Raw genomic sequence first — 24994 nt, 5'->3', positions numbered from 1 at the left:
TCCAGCAATGGAGATCTCTTTGGAAGCTCAGTGCGGAGTAAAGTTGCACATCTCTTAAGTTGAAGATCAATTGAATTCACTAGATCTATGATTTGGTGAGTTTTCTTTACATCTATCTTTCTGAATTTATTATAGTTTTGTTTGTTCTTTTCTTTCTTTGTTCCAATTTAATCATTTTGCAAATTTTAATTTCCTATATTTTTTAGTAATTAGATTAGTTAGATATTAGATCTGATTCCATGAATTTAGAAGTGTTCATTCTTTGATCTAATGCAATAGATCAAAGTGTGAAATTCTGGAATTCTAGAATTTTATTTTTCTGATTTTTTATAACTTTTTGTTTTTATCATAAATGGAGATTTTGAAATCTAAATTATGATCCATAAATTGGATCTGATTTGTGTATGAGTCTAGTTGCTCTCTGCAAAAATTCATCATGATCAGATTCCAATTTATGGGTCGTTCTAAGCTTTTTCCCGCCATATATTCTAACATCTCTGTTTTCTGCAAGTTTTATTTCTTGCATTTTTTCTAGTTTTTGTTTTTGATATATCTAGAGCTTCCAAATTTTAAATCCAAATACGTAAAATGGATTGGATTCATGAATGAATCTAATTTCTGTTGGAAAATTTTCATTCATTTTTAATCTATTTTTCTAGACGGAATATGTTAAAAACCAAAAGTTGTCAAAAAATTTCACAGCAATTTCTAGATTTTTGAAGTTGTTGTTCATTTGTTAATAAATCGAGTTCTACATTGAATTTTATAATTTTGTAATTTGGATTCTCTTCATTCATGTTTTGAGAACATATCTAAAAAATTTGAAAAGGATCTGAATTCAATTGCTATCTAATTCTGTCAAATTAAAGAAACGTGTTCTGACAGAAAATTTTGTAATAGCTAGTGGCAGAATTATAATTTTATGTAATAATTCAAATTAGTATAGATTTTGCATTTTTTTTTATTTTTGTTATTGTTTTTGCATGAAATGGCACCATTTGTTGATTCCACATTATTAATGTGAAGTGGATTTGAAGTTAAAGTGAAGAAGCAAAGACGAAGAAGCTCTATTTTTAGTTTTTTTTAGCATTTTCAATTCTTAGTTAATTAGGGCCTTTTTTGCTACATTTAAGCTTTGTAATTAATTTCAATTTCAGCATTATTTTGGGTATGTAATAATCCTTTAATTCTCATTTTGCAATTACTTTTAATTAGTTTAATTTTTTTTAAGGCAATAAACAAATTTATTGAGTGGAATACAAAGTTTCATCAACCCATTCCTCGAGTTCGATCCGGGTTCTTACTACTTGTGAGAGTTGGATTTTTAAAGTTTAGTGACCAACTTTCATAAAAACAACCTTTAAAAATACATTGACAAAGTGTATACCAAATTTTTGGAACCGTTGTAAGAGAATGGCGATTGAAAAAACAAATATTCATTTATTGCCTTCTTGTTTGTTTACGCTTAATTAGGATTGTTAGTTTTTAATTTTTTACAAAATAATTAGGATTGTTAGTTTAATTCATTGCACTTTGTTAGGATTGTTAGTTAGTTTTCTTAATTAAGATTAGATCCATGTTGTTTGCAATCCATAGTGCAAAGCTTATTTTTCTTGCATGGCCTACTGAGTAGGATAACCCTTTCTAGGTGACGTGTGCATGATTGGTACCTTGCACTTAGTTTAATTTTAAAATTTTAATTGCGTGATTTCAAGTGTGTGTTTGTTTGATTGTGTTACTTGCTTTTTGCTTTTTGCTTTTTGCTTTTTGCTTTTTGCTTTTTGCTTTTTGCTTTTTGCTTTTCTTTTTATAAATAATTGTTTGCTTCGTGGTTTGCGTGGTTTGATCACGTGTGCATGCTACGTTTAGGTAGAAAACCCATTTAGGACGGTTGCCTACACCAGTCTCGATCCAAGTGTATGCAAAGGCATAGGTCTAAAGATCCCAAACTTGTGTTGCCAATAGAGGACCCTGAGTCCTTAATCAGACAAGCCCATCGATCTAGCCAAATGGCTGAAGATCAACATCTCAATTGTTCCCTTAGGGAGCATTTCATTCCAAACATTTACACTCTCGCCTCTTGCATCACAAGACCTGATGTATGAACAAATAATTTTGAAATAAAGGCCAGTATTATTCAAATGCTTTCAGCTTTTTATAGTCTTAGCAATGAGGACCCATATTGTCACCTCAATGAATTTTTTCTGCTCCACTATACGGATCCATAATTTTGGAGATGACGTTGTGGTTAACTCTTTTTGCATTCTCCCTAAAGGATAAAGCTAAGCATTGGCTTAAATCCTTAGATACAGTCTGTATTGCTACTTGGGAACAATTGCAAAAGGAATTTCTAAAAAAATATTTTTTCATTGTCAAAACGAATCAATATCGAAAGGCCATAACCAGTTTTCTACAAATAGAGGGAGAACAATTTTATGAAACCTGAGATAGGTTGAAAGACCTACTCAGGAAGTGTTCCCACCACCAAGTTCTAAAATGGCAACTTGTGCAATATTTTTATGACGGTCTTACTGAAAATAACTGTCAAATGGTGGATGTTGTGTGCGGGGACACATTTATGCTAAAAAATGAAGACAAAATATGATCACTTTTCAAAACATTAAGTGACAATTCTATGCACCATGCTTCATCTTCTAGATTTGATAGGACCACCTCTGATCCTAGTGGTCCTAAGAAAGTAGGGATTTATGAAGTTGAGTCCAAATAAAACCTTCATATCAAAGTGGACCAGTTGGCTAGAAAATTGGACCAATTGCTAGCCAACCCAACTTCAAATAAAGTGAGTCAAGTGTGCGAGCCATGTTTTATCCCTGCACACTTTGTTTCTGATTGTCCTGTAGCACCACTCTATCCTGAATTTGTTCAGGAAAAGGTGAATGATGCTCAAGGTTTTGCCAGTCTTACACATGACCCATATGCACCCACTTATAACCAAGGTTGGCGAAACCACCTCAACTTCTCGTGGAGAAATCCACAAGTCTCACCCACAGTCCAGACCAGGTAACTTTCAGCAAAGTTATCAAAGATTCATTTTCCCATAGCCTCCTCAGTTGAGTTTACCTTCTCCTCCGGAGCCCACAGTGAGTCAGTCCTTTTAGGAGAAGCTCCTCGAGGCCTTTTCTGACATAAAGGCCAACCTTTGTTCCCATACACAATCAATAGCCAAATTAGAAACTCAAATGGGACAGTTGGCTGAAGCCTTGAGTAGGTGAAGCGAAGGGAGACTGCTAAGTCAACCTGTGAGTAACCCAAGGAGTTAAGAACCAATGCATAATGACCTGCACATGGCAGAGACTCATCAAGAACAAGTCAATTCAGTGATAACCCTTGAAAATAGGAAAGAATTTTTCTCACCCATCTAGGAAAAGACTGTAGAACCACAAGCAAACATCCAAGAACAGTCGATTCCTTCATTCTCTAGGACTCCTTTGTATATACCAAAAACCTCATTTCCTAAGGCCTTAAACAAACCAAGAATTTTTAAATGATGATAATATTGAAAATCAGAAAAAAAGCACTATCATAGGGTGAACTTGGGTCCAGTTGGGGGTAATGTGGTTGAAAGGGCAAAAGATGAAACAATCTATTTAAGACCTCCAGATTGAGCATAACCATCAGTCCATTGATCTCATGGATGATGGAAGGAAACCATAGACCCATTTAGCTGAAGACGTAAAACTTAGCTCTTGGTGAGAGGCAGCCCACACTAGTGTGTAAATTAGTAGTTTTGTTGTTTTACTGCTTTATTGTTTTACTTTTTGTGAGAGTGAATGATAGATCATGCATACTATAATGAGTTACAGGACTAGGATAGTCTGGAGTTTTACATCACAAGGCATCATATCAAAAGAGCTCCAGCAATTTTTTCTTATCTGGTCATATATTTTTCTTCTTTTGCTTTCCTATGTCTTTATGTGCATTCATGCATTCATATAGTTTCATTCAAGCATGGAGAAGTGTCACTAAGAACAGTGATATTCAAGCATGAGAAAAGGTATGATATACCTAAAAAAATTGTTGTCCATGTATAAAATATTTGAAAAACTCATAAAATTGGGTATTTTTAAAGCAAAAGTTTAACAATATATGATGGTTTTTGCATATCTTTGACATTTTAAGATGAATTTTAAGCCCCATGTGAAATTTTTTCCAAAATTGATTTAGATGAAAAGGTTACTTATATGGCATTTGAAAAAAATATTTGTTTATAACTGTGAAAATCTATTATGATTTACATATGTGCTAAATTTTTCAAAAACAAGCAAATGTCAACAAAGAAAAAAAAAACATACAAATAGCATTTTGACACTTCTAGTTGTAGTGCATTTAAAAGCAAGGTACAAGCACAAGTTGAAGTGCTTGTACTAATGTGATTGAATTCCTAATCATTGGGCCCATACACAAGTTGTAGTGTTTGTACTCAAGTGAATAGAGTAGCTAGAATATTAAAACTCTCTGTGCAATTATCACATGAGGCCTTTTGGATTTGAGTAATTAAGCCTGATGGGTGTTCTACACCTGGTGCCTGAAAGCCATCTGGTTTAGGAGCCACCGACCCAAAGCTCGCTATAAGGATCCATTAGAAAGCTCGGTTAGTAGAGACATTGCTAAAGCAAAGAGAAAAACGATATGTAACTATGAAAATTCAAGATGTAATGACTCGAGTGACCAAGTCTGAGGGACACTCTATGTCTAGTGCCCTAAGGTTGTCTAGCCTGGGAGTCACTGGCCTAAAGCTCGTTATATGGGTTATGAAATCTAAAAATTGACATAGTGGTCAATTGAAAAAGAAAAAATAAAAAGAGCTTAAAGAAAAGAAAAGCATTGCTTGAAAATTTTTACAAAACAATGCAAAAGTGTTTATGTAATGATAAATAGAGGATGACATGAGTAAGCAAGTTTTTCTAAAAATAAAACATGGTTGATCTAGATGTCTAAAGAGGTAGAAAGAAATTTTTCTACTGTGGAGGCATGAATGATTCAATAAATGAAAAAGAATGTGAATATCTGAAATATATTTGTTAAAAAGTGCTTTCTACTTACCTGATATTTGAGAAAATTGTAAAGTTATGCATGACACAGATGTTTGTGGGTATCATCACGGTAAACCCTCATGAGACCTTACTCGTCCATTGGGGTAACCCAGGGGTTTAAAGGGCTTGTTGCATATACTAAATGCAATTGTGATTCCTACGAAAGTGAGTTAATCATTTTTACTTTAGTTGTTGCATTTTTTTCAGAATGGAGCTTTTGTAGCCTAGAGTAGTGTTTGCTCGAAGACTAGCAAACAATAAGCATGAAGGAATTTGATAATGCATGGGAATGCATTTATTTTTAATACATAAAATCATGCATTTAAGGATCTTTTATTGGTTTCCATTTCATATTTATAATGTTTCAGAGTTAAAATGAGAAAGTTACAACCGTTTTACAGGTTTTAGAGTGAATCCCAATGCAATTCAAACATAGATCCAGTCCAAAAACACATTAATTGGATCTTGGATCCAAGTCTAATGTATTTAGCAAACATTTCTAACCTAATCCATTTTAAAGTTTTAGAAAAATCCATTTTGAAAATTGGGCCAAGCATTTATTTTTATTTTTATTTTAATCCTCTTTTTAGAATTTTATAAAAAATAGGACTAAAGTGTAATTTTTTTAAACACTTATCAATACCCACATTGGGGTTGACGTGAAATGGTCTTCAGCCCATTTCACGCCAACCTCTTCTTCTTCTCCTCTTTAAATTCTAAAGAATTTCTCTTTTGCCTCTTCTTTCTCTCTCCTCTTTTCTTCTTCTTCTTCTTTTCTCTTTTCTTCTTTCTATTCTATCAATAGAGATCTCTTTGAAAGCCCAATCCGAAGTGGAGTTGCGCATCTCTTAGGTTGAAAATCAATCGAATTCACTAGATCTATGATTTGGTGAATTTTCTTTAACTCTTTCTTTGTGAATTAATTGTAGTTTCGATTGTTCTTTTCTTTTTTTGTTTCAATTTAATCATTCTGCGAATTTTAATTTCCTGTATTTTTTTTAGTAATTAGAATAGTTAGATATTGGATCTGATTCCATGAATTTAGAAGTGTTTATTCTTTGATCTAATGCAACAGATCAAAGTGTGAAATTCTGGAATTTAGTTTTTCTGATTTTTTATAGCTTTTTGTTTTTATCATAAATAGAGATTTCAGAATCCAAATTATAATCCATAAATTAGATCTGATTTTTGTTTGAGTCTAGTTGCTTTCTGCAAAAAATCATCACGATCGGATTCTGATTGATGGGTCATTCTAAGCTTTTTTCGGCCGTATATTCTGACATCTCTGTTTTCTGCATGTTTTATTTCCTGCATTTTTTATAGTTTTTGTTTTTGATATATCTGGAGCTTTCAAATTCCAAATCCAAATCCGAAAAATGGACTGGATTCATGAATGATTTTGCTATGAAATTTTTATTCATTTTTTATCTATTTTTCTAGACTAAATCCGTTAAATACCGAAAGCTGTCAAAAATTTTGACAGCAATTTCCAAAGTTTTGAAGTTGTTGTTCATTTGTTAATAAATCGAGTTCTATATTGAATTTTACAATTCTGTAAATTGAATTCTCTTCATTCATGTTTTGAGAACATATCTAAAAAATTTAAGAAGGGTCTGAATTCAATTGCTATCTGATTTTGTCAAATTACAGAAACATATTCTGATAGGAAATACTATAATAGCTAGTGGCAGAATTGTAATTTCGTGTAGTAATTCAAATTAGTATAGATTTTGCATTTTGTTTGTTTTTGTTATTGTTTTTATAGGAAATGACACTATTTACTGATTCCACATTATTAAAGTGAAGTGGATTTGAAGTTAAAGTGAAGAAGCAAAGGCAAAGAAGCTCCATTTTTTGTTTTTTTTTAACATTTTCAATTCCTAGTTAATTAGGGATTTTTTTTGCTACATTTAAGCTTTGTAATTAATTTTAATTTTAGCATTATTTGGGGTTTGTAATAATCCTTTAATTCTCATTTTGTAATTACTTTTAATTAGTTTAAATTTTTTTAAGGCAATAAAAAAATTCGCTTTGAGTGGAATACGAAGTTTCATCAACCCGTTCCTCGAGTTCGATCACGGTTCTCACTACTTGTGAGAGTTGAATTTTTAAAGTTTGGTGACCAACTTTCATATACTCTTTTAATAAAAAAAAACCTTTAAAAATATATTGACAAAGTGTACACCTGATATCGTGTGAAGTTAGTGATTTTCGTGAAAACATTGTGCGAATTTTGTTTTTAGTGATATTGGTCGTACAATACAGTTATTTTCCATTTAAAATTACTTTTAATTACTCAATGAAATAAATTATGCTGATTATCTGTAATCTAGTTTAAGTCGACGATAATTTATCGTTGGTATAAGGAATATAGCTGACGATTTTCATCATCGGCTATATCCATTTTTTTAACTTTGAAACTAATATAGCCGACGATTTATTATCATTGGTATAAGTAATAAAACCAATGATTTTTATCGTCGGCTATATCCATTTTTTGTTTTTTGTTTTAATTTTGAAACTAACATAGCCAACGATAAAAATTGTCGGCTATTTGGTTTATACCGATGATAAATTATTGTCAGCTATATTAGTTTCAAAATAAAAAAAAAGATATAACCGATGATAAAAATCATTAGCTATTTCACGTATAGAGACAATAATGTGTTGTCAACTATGTGAGTTTCAAAATTAAAAAAATGGATATAATTTACGATAACAATGGTCAGCTATATTATGAATACCGATGATAAATTATCGTCAGCTCTGTTAGTTTACAAACGATGATAAATATCGTCGGCTATATGATTTTACAACAATGATAATTATCGTCAGCTATTGATTAAAATCGACGATAATTATCGTCTTATAACTGATGATGATTAATTATCACCATAATTATAAAAGAATCTTGGTGATGATTAATTATCATCGCAATTTAAAATCGATGATAATATCAGTGACAATATATCTTTTCAACCATCTTCCGCGTCTTCATATTCATATTACCGACGAGATAAGAGCGACGATAAAATATCGTCGACAATGAATATTTTCACTATGACATTATATGTCGTCGGGATTAAATTATTATTGATGGCGATAATGTATAGTCGCTATTTTTTTTGTCAGTAATGACTTATTTTCTTGTAATGCATGGTACAACTGACTCAACCCAGTTTCAACATGTATGTGTTTTCTTTCTACTAAACCATTTTGTTCGAGAGTGTGAGGGCAAGACAACCAATGTTTAATGTCATACTCATTTAAAAATTGTGTGAAGCTCTCACTGACAAATTTTTCTCCACCATCATTGTGAAATATCTTGACATAACTATGAAGTTATTTTTCTACAATATTTTTAAAATTTTTAAAACATGAAAGAGTGTCAGACTTCTTAACTAGAGGAAGTAGCCACAAAAATTTTGAGAAGTCATCAACAAGAAAAAACTATAAATGATATATTTCACGAGATAGTGTCAATGCAAGCCCTCAAAGATCTGCATAAATCAACTCTAAAGAAGCTTGTGCAGAAAATTCATCTCTTGCAAAGAAACTTGTGAATTTTAAAAATTGCACAAGCAAAAGATAACTCAAGTTCATCCTTTTTATTAGAAAAAATAGATTTATTGTTAACTAATGTGTCCAAAACTTCTACCCTAGTATGACCCAACCTACAGTGTCATACTTCATTAGAACATCTAAACTTATTTGGGCTAACATACGCAAAACTAACTTTAGAAGATTGATTTTCATGTCATCGTTGTCCTTCTGACTATGGATAAAGTTCTCCCTTACTCGATCCTCTTAGGAGAGTAGTTTAGCTTTATATATCCTTAACACAAAAGGCATTAGCATCGAACTGAAATAGATAGTGATTATCTTGAGATAATTTAGCTACTGATAATAAATTTTTCGTAGTAGAAGGAACATGGAGAACATCAATTGACTTGAAACACTTACTTCCATATCACAAAGATGTATTACCTAAATTATAGATAGGTAACTCCAAACCACTTTCTACCATAACACCTGCCCCATGATATTTGCTCTTGATTGTCATACTATAATCTTTTGAAGTAACATGGTATGTGGCCTTAGTATCAGGATACCACACTGAGTCTTGCATATTATTAAGATTCATGTCTGCAAATGCTTTCGGTATGCCATAGCATGTGTAGGCCATATGATTTTTGCGATCACAAAATTGCAAATGACCTGACTATTCTTCTAAACACGTTGGGATGCACTGGACTGTCCTTGAGAATTTTGAAAATTATGGAAGAAGAGAATGAAACATTTCCCTCTTTATGTACCACTGTGACCACCACGGCCTTGGCTACACCCTCTTTAAGTGAAAAAAGCTGGTGAAAAAATATTCAACTTCTTGAGTAGACTTCATATTTAACATTTGAAGTCTCTTTTCTTGATATAAAAGTAAATAAAAAATCTTAGCAAACTTAGGTAGATTATTGAGAGCAGATGTAGTAACTATTGTTATACAACTTTCATAATCTCGAAGTAGACCATTCAGAGTGTATTAAACCAAGTCTCCATCAGAGACAAATTCATCAACTACTCACAGGAAATCCACAAGGAACATGACATGATTCAAATATTTCAACATAGATTTTTCTTTCTCTTTCATGTTCTGAAGGTCACACTTTAATTGAAGAATACAGATACTCGAGTGAGATACATAGGATTGTTCTAACGCAATCCATGCTTTCCTGGCAGATGGGACATGTATAATATGTCTCAAAATAGCTTTTGTAACTTTGGCATTTATCCAACTCAACGTGAGTTGATCAAACAATTTATGTGAAACAAATTTTTGATTTGATTTTAATAGCTCATGTTTTACGTGGTTTGGTCTTTCATGATTTACGTCCATGAGAAAACTCTTGCTCTTTCTACTTAATGTAGAGAGGGAGGTGCTCTTTATTTATAGAAATAAGAGAGAGGTTCCTTACATAATTAGACCTCTCATGAGTATAATCAAGTTCAGGAAGGACTCTACAGGTACTATTCTTGTTGGAGTCCTTTCTGTGTTGGCTTCCATGATAGAGAGGAGTCCTGCTTGGCGTCCCACTTGGGAGAGACATCTTCTTATCAGGAGTCTCCATGAGAGTCCTTGATTTACTTGGAGTCCTCGTCTCGCAGGGATTCTTCACATGGGACTTTGAAGTAATTGTTCGACCTAGAGCAGCTAGTGGTGGACCTGGATCAGCTAGACGTAGGCCAAGATCCACTACTTTGACATATATCACCCGACCGACCATTTTCTGGTTTATGAAAATACACTTGGCAGAACCATTCAGATCATTTTAATTGCAGCCATATGGTGGTTGGAAAATGACTACCCCGGCCCCAAGATATTTAAAAAAAAGGTTGGAATCTGGCCATCTTCAACTGAAAGATGATCGGAACGGCACCATGCCACAAGCGCATTGCCAGGGACACTAGAATGAAGAAGAAGGTGAGGGCGGAACATCCATGAAAAAAGGGAGTGGTACTGGGTTAAACTGAGTTTTACAAACTTGGGTCTTGGGTTAAATGGAAAAATTATGGTGGGCTAGGTTTTCACACAAACCTAGTTTTGTGTCACCCAAACTGAGACAAAACTAAGTTTTGACTGAAAAAACTGATTTCCACCGAAAACCAAATTATAAAGCTGGTTTTTGGTGGCATCCCAATGGTACCTTAGTTTGGCCCTCTAAACCTGGTTTCCACCAAAAACCAAATCAAAACCTGATTTTCCTAGCAACCAAACGAGCCCTACATCTTTAAAAGCTCTATAATAACATTGGGTCTAATGCAGCTGATTCATAGCTATTGAACCATACCTTCCCTCCAGATGAAATCACATGAATGGTCCGATTTGGCAGCGCAAGCACCCCTATAAGAATTGTCCGATTTATGGAAAGAAATCCAATATGTTAATCTAAGCTCAAACCCCAAACTGCATTCTGTTATCCCATATTCAATAAACTGTGATTAAGTAATTGGCCTAGCCTGAATCCAATCCAAACCCATTGTGAGATTTTTATAAGCTGGACTAGCATCACTGATCTTTGGTGTGGTGTTTGTTTCTTGTGTTCAATTTTTTTGATAGCCAGTAGTGGCGCAAGTAGGTTGGATCCAGAATGGATATCCGAGCCAAGTGAAGGCATTTCAAACGGGTATAGTCTATAACCTAATGTATCGTTTTTTAATAAACCGGCGAGATACAGATCAAATAACATCAGGTTTAGTCTGATCTGAGCCGGAATGAGATAAATAAATAGGTTCCGAGATCACTCTGATCTGAACCTTACCCGTTTTATCTATTTCACAAGAAAATCAATACATTAAATCCGTTTTCTGCAAATCAAGTATCAAGCGGGATAGAATTCTACCATGTATTCTGGGTCGAATCTTAAATTGAATCCACTCATTGAAAGTTGGTTCTAGTTTAGGTTTAAGCCCTGATCCGACCCGTATGTAACCCTAGTAGCTAGCATGGAACCACCTTCCACAATAGTTACTAGGGCATATCATGAATCCATACACAACATCCAGCAACAGGTAAGGGCATATTGTGCAAAGACACCACACAATGGGCTTTATAATTGCCACTAGTTTTGTTTTTGGAAATGGACAATCAATTCAATTCAGGGCTACTACTTACTCTATGCGCAACAACTAGGTCTAACGTATAGCACGTTAGACTTTTTTTTTTTTTTATCAAGGAACCTAATCATTAGACTGTTTGGCCACTCGCACTATTAAGTTTGCGGTCAGACCAAAATGTATATTAGAGCCGGCTGGCCACACCAAAGTTAGATCCGAAACTCACGGGTATGCATCCTTTGCAGGTCAAAGCTGGGTGTACTTCTTAATGAATAAAAGAGACTTACGGTCTTATTATCTAAAAGGTTGGCACGAGCTACCCCCTAGTTAATGGTGGGGCCTACGGATCACAACACCCCCCCATAAATGTGTTATCTCCAGTCTCCACCCCTATCTTTTACGAGATTCCCAAGCTTACCCCTACTTCATCAAAATGAAACGGATCCGTATCCAAGTTGGTTATTTAGTAGGTCCAATATGCGAGCAGACAGAGTTTGGGATGGTTGGTTCGGGAAAGATGTAGACTTGGTCTACCACGGTGCTTGTAGTCAAACATGGTCGAAGAGTGACCTTCCTAAGGACAAAAGTTTGGACACCAGTTTGACTTGGCTAGCTTTAGCGTGTGGTTTTGACTGTTGATTGGATTTAGTGTCATCTGGGTCTAGAGAAGGGTAGTTTTGGAAAAAGAAAACGTTTGGCGAATCTTTCCACGGCAGCAGCACCTATGATGTGGGAGGCACACGAGGTTTGGGCATTGAGCACTACTACACCGAGGAGAAGGGACTTTTCTTCATCATACTATATGCCCCTGACTTTTCACTAAACTACTAAAACGCCATCCTCATACTTTTATCCAAATCCGATTTTTATCTCAATCGTATAGTAGGACCAAGTTCCGATGGAGCATTTACGTACCTCACGCATGGGGTCCAACTCCAATAACCCGAAACCCGAACTTCAAAACACCAAACTCGTAATTATCCGAATCACCAGCACCATTTTGTGCATCCCCGCCACGGTTAAATATCCTTGGCGGATGCTATCCCACAGCAACTCACCATTTCACATGGGCAACACCGTGACCGCTTCCCGCCGCCTCCTCTTCCTCTTCCTCTGCTTCTTCGTCTTCCTCTTCCTCCCTTTCTTATCTTCCTCCGACGACGCCCAGACGCTCCTTAGCATCAAGCGGTCGTTCGGCAACCCTCCATCTCTGCTCTCATGGAACGCATCCAACGGCCCTCACTGCAACTGGCCGGGTGTCGCCTGCGGCTCCCCAACCACCGGCGACGTCACCTCCCTCTCCCTCCCCAACCAGGGTCTCATCGGAGAGCTCCCCCCTTTCGTCGGAGACCTCGCCAACCTCACCTTCCTCGATCTCAGCTACAATTCCATCTCCGGCGGTTTCCCCTCCGTCCTCTTCCGCTGCGACCGCCTCCAGTCCCTGAACCTCTCGCAGAACTGCCTCGTTGGACCGATCCCCGACGGCATCGCCCGCCTCACCGCCCTCCACGAGCTCAACCTCTCCGGTAACAACTTCTCCGGCGACGTCCCTGCGGCCGTCGGCCGCCTCGCCGCGCTCGAGAGCCTCCACCTCGAGTACAACCTCCTCAACGGCTCGGTCCCGCCGGAGATTGGCGACATTGAGAACCTCGCTGAGCTAGTCCTGGCGAACAATCCGTTCCCTCAGGCAAGCATCCGGCCGGAAATCGGGCGGTTGAAGAGGCTGAGGCTCCTCTTCCTGCGGGCAACGAACCTGACCGGACCCATCCCGGACTCGTTCGGGCAGTTGACTGGGCTCGTGAGGCTGGACCTGTCACAGAACGCGCTGACCGGGCCCATCCCCGGTGGGATCTTCCGGCTGCCGAATCTGATGTTCGTGATCCTCTATCAGAACAATCTGACGGGTGAGATACCACGGCCGATCAAGTCCGCCAGATTGTCGGAGATAGACCTGAGCACGAACCGGTTGACCGGGACGGTGCCGCCGGACATCGGTAGCCTCCAGGGTCTGAAGCACCTCGCCCTTTTCAGGAACGAGCTCTCCGGCGAGATCCCATCGAAGATAGGCCGGATTCCGTCGCTGTCCGTTGTGAAGCTCTTCATGAACAAGTTCAACGGGAGCCTCCCACCGGATCTCGGCCAGTACTCCCCTCTCGTGTCATTAGAAATCGCAGTGAACGAGTTCTCGGGAGAGTTGCCGGAAAATCTCTGCCATGGTGGCGTACTCCAGGCAATCAGCGCCTACTCGAACAACTTATCGGGAAGATTGCCGGAGGGACTAGGCCGGTGCCCGACCTTAACATACCTGCCTGTGCACGACAACAAGTTTTCTGGAGAGATTCCGGCGGGTTTGTGGTCATCCGGGAGCCTGACCTGGTTGACGATCGGAGACAACTCGTTCTCCGGTGAGCTCCCGAGCAGCTTGCCGCTGAACCTCTCCAGGCTTGAGATACAAAACAACAATTTCTCCGGCCAGCTTCCGGCGAAGATCTCGTCCGGCGCGAGCTTGCAAGTGCTCAAAGCGAGCGGAAACGGGTTCACCGGAGAGATCCCGGCGAGCATCACCGAATTGAAGAACCTCTCGAATTTGTTTCTGGACTGCAACCGGTTCTCCGGCCAGATACCGTCGGAGATCGGCTCGTTGCAGGGGTTATCGATCCTGAATGTGAGCCACAACCAACTCACCGGCGGCATCCCCACGTCTCTCGGCTCCCTACCGTCCCTAAACAGTCTGGACCTCTCGGAGAACAGACTCTCCGGCGAGATACCGCCGGAGCTCGGCAGACTGAAGCCGACCTTCCTCAACTTCTCTGGGAACGCCCTCACCGGAAAGATCCCCAGCTCCTTCGACAACGCGGCGTTCGACCAGAGCTTCCTCCAGAACCCCTACCTCTGCGCGTCCGACCCTTCCCTAACCCGAACACTCCGGCGGTGCTCCTCCGGCCGCTCAAGAGCACCGGAGGTTCCCCCGGCGGTTCTCATCTCGATCCTTGTCGTCGTTGGTATCCTTGCCCTCTTCGCCATCGGATTCGTGGCGGCTCTCCTCCGGGCGTACATCCGGCGGAGGCGGGATTTCGGCGACTACGCGACGTGGAAGCTCACCTCCTTCCAGAGGCTGGGCTTCACGGAGGAGGACATCCGGCGGGGGATGACGGAGAACTGCCTGGTCGGGCGGGGCGGCACCGGAAAGGTCTACAGGGTCCCGATCGGAGACGGCGCGGTGGCCGTGAAGCGGATCTGGGGAAGCCAGAAGGTCGGACGGAGGAGCGAGCGGCAGTTCGAGGCGGAGGTGGAGATCCTCGGCCGCATCCGCCACGCCAACGTGGTGAAGCTCCTCTGCAGCATCTCCGGCGACGACTCGCGCCTCCTCGTCTACGAGTTCATGGAGAACGGGAGCCTCGACTGGTCGCTCCACCACGGCGTCGACTCGGTTCTCGACTGGAAGACTCGGTACCGGATCGCGGTCGGCTCGGCGCATGGCCTCTGCTACATGCACCACGGCTGCTCGCAGTCGCAGCCGGTGATCCACAGGGACGTCAAGAGCAGCAACATACTCCTGGACGACGAGTTCAAGGCCAAGATCGCGGATTTCGGGTTGGCCAGGATCATATCCCGGGCAGGAGAACCGGAAATCGTCTCGGCCATCGCCGGCTCGTTCGGATACATCCCCCCAGGTGAGCCAGTTTCCTCCTCTTTCGTTTCATTCACTCCTCTACCTTTCGGGTCGTATTCGAGTGGAATCTAAGCAAAACCGGATCCCGGATCTGATAAAAGATTTCTCACCAAATCTTCTTAATCTTGGGTTCATGTGGATCGGGTCGACCTCCCAGTTAGGGCAATAGAGGGGATCCAGCGATCACCTTTTAACTGATCCTTTATCTGCCTTCAGCTAGGGATGCAAATGGGTCGGATCCAGGATAAAAGGTTTTTAGAATTTTTTGGCTGTTTCAGATCCGACTCTTCATGTATGTATGTAATGTAATGCATATAGCTGCTTCAGTGATCGGCTGGGGGGCACAAATGGTTGCGTAGAATAATAGTTTGATTGTCTTGCTAATTGAAACTCCAAGTAACAACTGTGAATTTTCTCGCTCTGTTGGCATCAGAATATGCATACACTGTCAAGGTGAATGAGAAGAGTGATGTCTACAGCTTTGGTGTGGTCCTCCTAGAGCTTGTTACTGGGAGGGAAGCTCACAATGGTGGGGGAGATATGAACTTAGTGGACTGGGCTTGGAGGTTTTTCCAGGAGGATAAGCCGCTTGCCGAAGCCATGGATGCTCGGGTCTATGATTTTTGCGTGTCCGATGAAATGTTTGCAGTCTTTAAGCTGGGCCTCATCTGCACAAGCACCCTCCCTTCTAACCGGCCTTCCATGGAGGAGGTTGTAGATATCTTGCTCCGCCATGGCCCTCGTTTAGATGACGCGAAGTTGGCCGATGCGGATAAGCCAACTACTAGTCGAGTCGCTTCTCCATTGCTATACCACAAGGCTCTCCGATCAGATAACAGAGGCAAGGTTCTTGATATGGATGTCGACAGTCTGGTTTGATACCGGAAAATGGCACGGGCTATGCCCACCATGTAAGTGTACATCGAGACACATGCAGTAACAGATTCATGAAAGGTTTATGCTCAAAAATTCATGCCATGCTGAGTTAATTACGAGCTTGGCTCGGCCCGGTTCATAAGCTACCGGGCATGCACAACGAACTAGCGGTTGAGCAGGGCGGTGGAGTGGCGGAGCTTGAAGCAGCGGGGAGCCACCCATGCCGAGCCTGAAGGAGCCGGTGGTGGTGGAGTGGCGGAAGCCTGCATGTAGGGATGCATGATGCACAACGAAGCCATCGGGCGAATCGCCATCCTTCGAGGGGCGAGGAAGGAGAAGGGACGTCTCTCGAACAGGGAATGAGACAGAGAAACCCTAACCAAAGGGAGAGCCCGATGTTTTGTAATCATTATAATAATTAATTATAATATCTGTAATATATTTTTATATTATATAAAATATATTTAATATGGAAAACCAACCAAGCCTTACTCGAACTCAGTAGGCTGACCAAGCTTGGCTTGTCTGCTGGTTCGAGCCTCAGGGTCTTGTCCGAGTTCGGCTCCTTTAATGGGTATGATGAGCTTCAGGTCGAGCTGCACGGTCCATTGTCCATGCCTGCTCGGGCCACACAAAACACAAAAACAATGTGGAGTACTACAAAATAACGGTTGAACGCATAGCTGGAAGCACTATATCAGAGATGAGGGGTCTCAGGTTCAAATGTAACAGGCGAATCTTGTAAGCTTGCATATCAGCAGGAGAGAAAAAGGATAGAGAATTCTTATAGGGATGAGGTAATGTAAAGGCTCACTCTAGAATGAGAGGTTTTGATCCTGAGCAAAGTTCAAGGACTAGGCTGAATGTATGTATGCTCGTAACAGCAATAATAGACAAATCTCTTTTTCTAAGACAGTACTTGCAGTGCCAAATAGACAAATGTTTTCGTGTTTTACGTTTGGTTTGCATGGTTAAGCTGTTCCTTTCCGAATTTTAGAGCATGTTTGATGGCTCGTTTCATACGGGACAAAAAAGACGTTTAGAATGGTTTTTTAAAAAAACATTGAACCCAGAGGACGGCGTTTCGTCGGCAGCGTTCATTAATTTGCGTTATTTTTTCTCCACCTCCCCCTGTTAAAAAAGAACAGAAACGAAGGGAACTGTTTGTGGCATTCGATCATGGCGGAGTAGGCTTCGGGGGTGTGGGAGAAGCCTTTGTGGTACTTGCCGGCATGGTCGAAGATTTGGAGGGCAAGGTCGAGGTTCTGCTGGCAGCTGATCATGCGGATGAGGGGGCGAGGGGAGAGCAGAGAGGGCCAGCCAGAGATGGGAGGGATCACGGTGAAGGCATCGAGGTTGGGCTCTCGGAGAAGGTCGATTTGGTCGACGGAGGGGGTGCAAGGAAGAGGCGTTTGGTGGGGAGGGAGTGGAGGTGGTGGCGCCATAGGTTCAGTGGGGGCATGGCTTTGCTCTCTCTCTCTCTCTCTGCTCTCTCTCTCTCTCGGTTTGACGATACCAGCACCCAACGCAGGCTCTCTCTCTCTCCCCCCCCCCCCCCCCCACCAGCCACTGCACTCTGCTATCGTTTTCTGGCTTCGATGACAAGCTCGAAGCCTGAAGGAGGATTTTCTTCTCGTTAGGGATGGTCCCTCTTGCCGTCCGGCATCTCTCTCTCTCTCTAACCCCAAATCCTCAAAACCCCAAATCACTTCTTCTTTTCATTCTCTATCAGTGCAGTCTCTGTCGGACGCTCTTTGTTTCCCTCTACTATGTGCGCCCGTCGATTGGCCTGTGGTCGGGGCTCGCACGACCCAGAAGGGCCTTTCCAGTGATAGTAAGGGTAGTTCGAAAGCTGGGTGAGTTGGAGGCCATAGCAATAGACCGCAGCAGCAAGAGGCAATCCCATCCCATTCGGACGTGTATGCGGTTTATGACAATGAAGGGGGCCTTCAGTTCATCGAGATATCCAGGAACATCTCCGCTAGCATCTCAACCCACCTTAAAATTGTTCCTCACCTCTGCGGTTCACTACAGTGGAAGTCGTAGGCAACCCGACTGCAAGTCTGCAACAGCTAGGCTTCAGCTACTGGCTTCCGGCGGCAGTCTCGGTCGAAGTCTGTAAAAGGCGTCGAAGTCTGCATTTCCAGCAGCAGGCTCGAACGTCGGATGCCCTAGCTTGTGTTGAGTTTCGTCGGTTGTGTCGATCACCGCCGGAGTCTCCAACCCTCGCAGGTGTGCTTCTATCTCGTATATTCCCTTTTTCAGAGTTTTGTAGGCCCCTTCATCGGTGCCTTTTCGTCGTTTGGTTATACACCCCTCATCAAGCCGTTTTTGGGGGCTTGCTCATGATCTCTTGTTGAGGGTCAACTTGCGAGCCCTATATTTCATTAAGGAAGCCTTGAATGATTGGGGTGCAGCCTTTGTGCTTCGTCGATGGGGATTGGATGTTGTCTTGCATTTCAGACTCAATTATTGGTTCTTCTCTAAGCTTTCGGAGTCCCTCCGATCATGCCTAGATGTGGGCTCTCTTCGTATTTCGGACATTAGGTTTTTTCTACGAGCTATTAGGCGGGAGCCTCTCGAAGCGTGCTCTGTTAAGGCTATGTTTGTTTCACCTTTCTTCATTCGTGAACTTCCAGTATGGGTTGCTGATCGAGGATGGCAGCAGGTCTCATCTACTTGGCAAAGCTCCTTCCATGTTGTTCGCTCTAGATCTCAGTTGAGTCATGCCAGACCGGGAGATTGGTGGTGTGTTGCTTGTTTTTTTCTGAACTTCCACAAATGGTGTGATTGTCATAAGTGCGGCTCATCTTTTTTCTCTCATCGTCACCCAGTCTGGAAGCAAAGGCGATCTAACCCCTCACATTCTCATTCGTCGGGACAGAATCTAGTCACTAAAGATTTTTCAGGGTTGAAGCGTTATCTTGCAAGTCAGAATCATGAACGGCCTCCCCGAAAATTATCCTTCTCACCATGGGTGCAGATTGGCAATCTTCATAACCCGGCGAATTCATTTCATGCTGTCTAAGATTGGGTCTATTTTGGTCCCAGTCCGACCGCAACACTTTGGGCTTTCTTTTTCGTCATTTGCTCCGGCTATGTTAGCCGTATCTCCAGCGTATGATGGCATCTCCCAACCATTGCAAGTTCTGCTAGGGGTGGGCCCTAAAAAATCTGGCTCTGCCATCAATGTTTACTCTCATGGAGATTTGCCGCTCACTATTTATAATGTATGGAGGTCGATGTCTGATTTTTTTTTAGCTAATTTTTGTGGCGAACTGACGGCGCGGTTGGGTAGGTATGCTCGTGGGAAGCAGAGGAAAATTTTGCCATCCTCGCCATCGAAGTTCTGTCAAGGGTGGACCCACAAAAAATTTACTATGATAGCAATGTTTTCTCTACTGGAGTTCAATCGCTAATTATTTCTCAAGCTCGAGGCTTGGTGTCTGCTTTTGTTTATACCACTTCCCATTACAACTTGGAGGCGCGGTTGGGCACGCTTGCACGTAGTGGACAAAGGATGAATCTGCAATCGTCTCTTATTATTTTCCCCTCCAGACACTGACGATTTGGTTATCAATCTTATTGTGTTTAATGCTAGAACCAACCTGGCAATCAAATACATGGTGCTTGGCTCCTCGGTTTCGCGTCCTCTTCATGTATCGCATTATGTCTCTGAGGTTTTTCACCTGGCAAATCTTTTGGTCTTCCGCCAAATGGGGTCTCATCCGGTAGTCCAGCGCGGGGTCAGGGTAGCCACCTGTTTATACCTTTGCTTCAACAGTGTCTTAGTCCACAACCCCTGGGTGTCACGGTTGTCAATGCAGCTAAGTTGCTGGATATCTCCCTCTCCTCTTCGCAGCTGCAAGCTATAGTTGTTGATATCGATTCTACGATTTCAGCTATCTCTGCTATTATTGGGGACTCTCTCTGCCACTCCGGTGGAGCAGACTGCGAGCAATTGGTCATTTTCGATGGTCACTTGAGGTCATCTGTCAGTGTTGGGGGTGTTCGGCAAATCATGCATGGTCAGCGAAGAAGGAGGAGGCCTTCGTCAATTGTTTTGGCTAGCGATGCTAGGTCCCCAAGGTCATCTCGGTGCCACCAACCTCGGGTTTTTCCAAATTTTGTTCCATGAAAACTGTTTGTTGGAATGTTAGGGGCTTAAATTGTCCCACGAAACGCCTGATTCTGGCTAATTGGGTTAGGGAGGAAAAGCCCGACCTACTTGCTTTGTGTGAAACTAAAATGTAGGTCATCCCACTTGTGGTCGCCTCTAGCATCTGGCAGAGAGCTGACTATTTCTTTAAGCATGCGGTCAATCATGCAGGAGGTATCCTTATCTTGGGAACACAATCTTTAAATTTATCTCAGCTGGCTGGTGGTCTTTTCTCTCTATCTGTTGTTTTCAATTTGCAGGCAGTTGATAGAAGGGTAGTGGTTTTTGTTGTTTATGGCCCTAATCTCGTTGCCATGAGGCCCGCATTTTTAGATGATTTTGATAGGGTTGTCATTTTCAGCGCAGATTGTCACCTTCTTGTGGAAGATTTCAATTGTTTGCTATCTATCCATGACTCTAATAACCTCGTTATTCCTAATCCCTCTATGCGAGGTTTCCAAGACTTTGTTCATCGACATTTTCTCTACTCTATTTCTTTAACCGAAGAGCGCTTCTCTTAGTCGAATAGGCGGTCTCGTCCGTGCTATAGGGTCCTTGATAGGGTCTTTGTCACGCCTATTTATTGGACCCCATTACCGACATTAAGTGTGTGTTGTTTGCTCCCTCTATCTCGGATCATGGGCAGATCATCACTCATTGGGGGGATGGCTTTCAATCCACCAGGAGCTTTGCGCTTGAAGAATAGTGGCTTTAGGAGCCAGATTTTCTCTCGGTTATTGCTAATTCTTGGAACAAACATGTTGATGAGCATTGGGCGGCGCTCCAGGTTCAAAATAAGCTTTCTCGTCTAGCTAAGGATATCAAAGTTTGGCTTCATAGTCGTAATGTGGAGAAATTTTAGCAAATGGCCGCATGGGATCAGGAGATTTCTACGTTGTATCAATCTATGTCTTCTCCTGACTCTTTTTCTGATTTGCAACTTATCAGCCTCCAGGCCAGGTCCTTAGAATTAACTATGCTCTTGAAAAGCTGGAGGGTCAAAGAGGAAATTCGTTGGAAGCAAAGGTCTAAGGTAAAATAGCTTACAGCTGGTGATGGCAACACTAAATTTTTTCACTCATATGCTTTTCATCATCATAGGAGGAAGGTTGTTCCTTCTATCTCCATTGGGGGTGTTTTTTGTCTCAATCAGCACGTTAATCCAGCAGTCTCGCTATATTTTAAGGATTTATATTCTGCTTCGTTAACTGCGAGGGGTGTCTTTGGTAATGTCCTAGTTGGATCAATTCAGCCTGAGCAAGCCAGATCTATACAAAGGAAGTTCTCTAATGATGAGATTTTTAGGGCCATTAAGGATCTGTCGGGTTGGAAAGCGCCTGACATTGACGGGTTTCATGTCGACTTTTTTAGAATCTTTTGGGACTGTGTTAAATGAGACATGGTGAGCATGTTTGATGATTTCTATCGTAACTCCAGACTGCCTTATCATTTTCATGTTGCTATTATTTCGCTTATTCCGAAAGAGGATGAGGCCACTGATATTTCACGATCCCGCCCTATCTCAGTTATGAGTGCTCTCTATCGAATGTTTGCCAAGATTTTGGTGAATAGGCTGAAATCGGTGGGTAACCAAAAATTTTTAGACTCTCAGTTCGCCTTTATCCGTAATAAGAGGGTCCAACACTCGTTCATGGCGTCCGAGGTTGTTCATTCCTTGCATTATAGCGGTCAACCTTACTTTGTCCTTAAATTAGACTTTCATAAAGCTTTTGACTCTGTGTATTGGCCATTCTTATTTCAAATGTTAGCAAATTTCGGCATTGGTCATCGTTTTTCTGGTTGGGTGCGGAAGCTGGTCTCAAATGCTTAGGCCATGTTAAATATCAATGGTGTTAGAGGAGACCGATTCAAGCTGGGGCGGGGTTTGCGGCAAGGGTGCCCCCTCTCGTCTTTGTTGTTCAATGTTGTTGTTGAGGGTTTTATGGTCTTGCTTAAGCGGGTTGCGGTATCGTGTTTCATTGATCCTTTGCAGGTTTCAGACTTTCTGAGTCATATTCTTACTTATGCTGATAATATGATCATTTTTTGTCGTGCAAATGTTCAGCAGATGCTTAGGTTCAAGTTTATCATTCAGATCTTTCTCTCCCTATCAGGGCTTTCTTTAAATTAGACCAAATGCTCTATTACCATGTTCAATGTTCATGCCAATATGCTTGCAGCTGGAAAGAGAATTTTTAATTGCACTATTTCTAACATGCCTATTATGTACCTGGGCATGCCGTTACAAGTGAAGCACCTCTCTTTTGCTGCTTGGGCTTCGACGCTTTAAAAAGTGAAGCGCAAATTTCTTTTGTGGCAGTCGTCTTATCTCTCCATCGTCGGTCGTCTAGCCTTAGTCAGACATGTTCTTTCAACTATTCCAGAATTTTTCATGTCTATGTTTGTGATGCCTGTGGGAGTAGAGAAGCAGTTGACGCGCTTGCTGGCAGGTTTTCTATGGTTTGGGTGTCAACTCAAGGGTAAGCGTCACTTGATTGGTTGGCGTTCGGTGGTCTTACCTCGGCATATAGCTGGTTTAGGCATTTCTGTGCCCAGACTGTAGAGCATTGTTCTTGTCGTCAAGCAATGTTGGTTGGCCCACCAACTGGATAACCCTTGTGCTCGTTTGCTTTTTGCTAAATATGGGGATCTTGCTCTTATCCCGGTTCATCTGGGAACCCGGGGTTTGGCGCTCTCGCACTTGTGTAAATCGTGGTTGAGGGATTTAGCCTGCTTTAAAGACCATTTTGAGGACTCCAAAAAATTTGGTTAGTGGTTGTAGTGGGCGATGGCGCCAAGCGAAGAGTTCCTCATCAAAAAAGTCTATAGATCGTTGCTCCCCCCGGGGGCTGATTGGTTGCCCAAAGATGTGCTTTGGGCGAAGGGTCCTTCTCCCCGTTCTCGAGTCATGGCTTGGTTAATTTTGCATGATAGGATCCAGGCCCACAGTAATTTAAAGAAGTGGGGCATTCAGCTTCCGAGTTGGTGTGTGCTTTGTCAAGCTGCAGAAGAATCTATGTTTCACTTGTTCTGGTCTTGCCCAAAATTTGTGAAACTCTTTAGCAGGACCTGGAGGCATCCGGAAGTGTTTATTAAGGAGCAGTTTTTTGCGCTAGATCTGATCTTGGGCCCGATTTGTATTAGGCGCAGCACGAGGTGGAGGTTCATCTGGTGAACGTGGTTGCTTACTTTTTGGTGGTTTGTTTGGATGGCACGAAACGATGCTCATTTTCGTCAAATTTTGGTTAACATTCAAAACCTGGTGCATAAAATCTTGGTAGATGTTTATGTGATCTTGCGTATGCATCTTAGTGATCTTCTGCTCCCTCCTGTTGACGCTACCTCTTTTTTGCCGCAATCTGGGCAAGAGGCTCCGACGTGAGCCCGTTTTATATTTCTGATGTTCTTTTTCTCTTCTGCTTTCTTTATTTTTTTTTACTTTGCTCTTGTTCAGTTCATGGGTTCAACATTTTGTTGATCTTCATGAGTAGTAATGTTGAATTTCTTTCGGCTCTCTCTCTCTCTCTCTCTCTCTCTCTCTCTCTCTATATATATATATATATATATATATATATATATATATATATATATATATATATATATATATATATATATATACACATACTGTGGAAGGGAAATGGCTTGGGTTATGGTTCAGTAGTTCAAAGTCTCCTGGGAGGGAGATAAATTGGAGAGTTCGGCGAGGTAACCACTTGGGTATATTTGGATTCATCGAATTGGGTGGAATCGAATTCCAATGACGTAAAAGAAAGATGGTGAAAACCATCTCTCTCTCTCTCTCTCTCTCTCTCTCTCTCTCTCTCTCTCTCTCTCTCTCTCTCTCTCTCTCTCTTCGGAAGGGCCTCCATCCAACAAATGTTAAGATTCAAGCTTGTCCTTTTTTTCCAATCGATGTCAGGTCTATCCTTGAACTACGAGAAGTGTTGTCTTTCCATGGTCAACGCCCCTGCTTCAATGTTGGACTTGGGCCAGCGGATATTCGGATGCTCGGTTTCGAATAACTCTTTCTCTTATCTGGGCCTGCCGCTTCAAATCAGTCGTGTATCAACGGCAGCCTGGAGCACCACTATCCAAAGGGTTCAGGAAAAAATTTTGGGCTGGCAAGCGTCCTACCTTTCTATCGCAGGTAGACTAACTCTCATTAAGCACGTTCTTTCTACTATGCCAGAATATTTTATGTCTATGTTCCTGATGCCCATGGGGGTTAGTAAGAAGATAACTCAGGTAGTGACGCACTTCCTGTGGTCTGGGCGTGGTCCAAAAAACAAGCGCCACCTAATAGGGTGGGACACTCTTCGACTACCCCAAAATAGGGGGGGTTTGGGAATCAAGGACCCCCGACTGAGGAGTATGATTCTTGTCGTGAAGCAGAGTTGGCTTGCACACCAACCTGGGTCTCCGTGTGCAAGCGTGCTTCTAGCTAAATACGGTGGTGTGGAATCATTGGTGGGGGTCACAAGCATGCGTCAGCGATCTATGTCAAAGCTTCGGCGATCATGGATCCAAGCATGGTCTGCAGTTCTGTCTCATAATGGCAATGTTGAATCACAGTCTCCGTTCTTTGGTCGTAACCTTGCTCCGAACGGATTTTTTCGTTCT

The 24994-nt window shown here is 41.7% G+C and overlaps 1 protein-coding gene across 1 annotated transcript; it reads left to right on the top strand.

The window, feature by feature from the left end:
* Positions 1–12723: 12723 nt before the first annotated feature.
* Positions 12724–16986, top strand: LOC149828728 (uncharacterized). Its single transcript, XM_090017696.1, has 2 exons — positions 12724–15340; positions 15773–16986. Exons 1-2 carry the CDS (start codon positions 12733–12735, stop codon positions 16216–16218), a joined length of 3054 nt encoding a protein of 1017 aa, XP_089873822.1. The 5' UTR covers positions 12724–12732; the 3' UTR covers positions 16219–16986.
* Positions 16987–24994: the final 8008 nt, after the last annotated feature.

The sequence above is a fragment of the Nuphar pumila genome, chromosome 9, assembly GCF_984573655.1.
Source record: "Nuphar pumila chromosome 9, dmNupPumi1.hap1.1, whole genome shotgun sequence".
NCBI lineage: Eukaryota > Viridiplantae > Streptophyta > Magnoliopsida > Nymphaeales > Nymphaeaceae > Nuphar > Nuphar pumila.
This window is presented reverse-complemented; position numbering and strand designations above follow the sequence as displayed.

Coding starts and splice junctions, on each gene's coding strand:
- LOC149828728 (XM_090017696.1), top strand. CDS start 12,733: ATGGGCAACACCGTGACCGCTTCCCGCCGCCTCCTCTTCCTCTTCCTC. Junction 15,341..15,772: donor GTTCGGATACATCCCCCCAG/GTGAGCCAGTTT, acceptor TGTTGGCATCAG/AATATGCATACACTGTCAAG.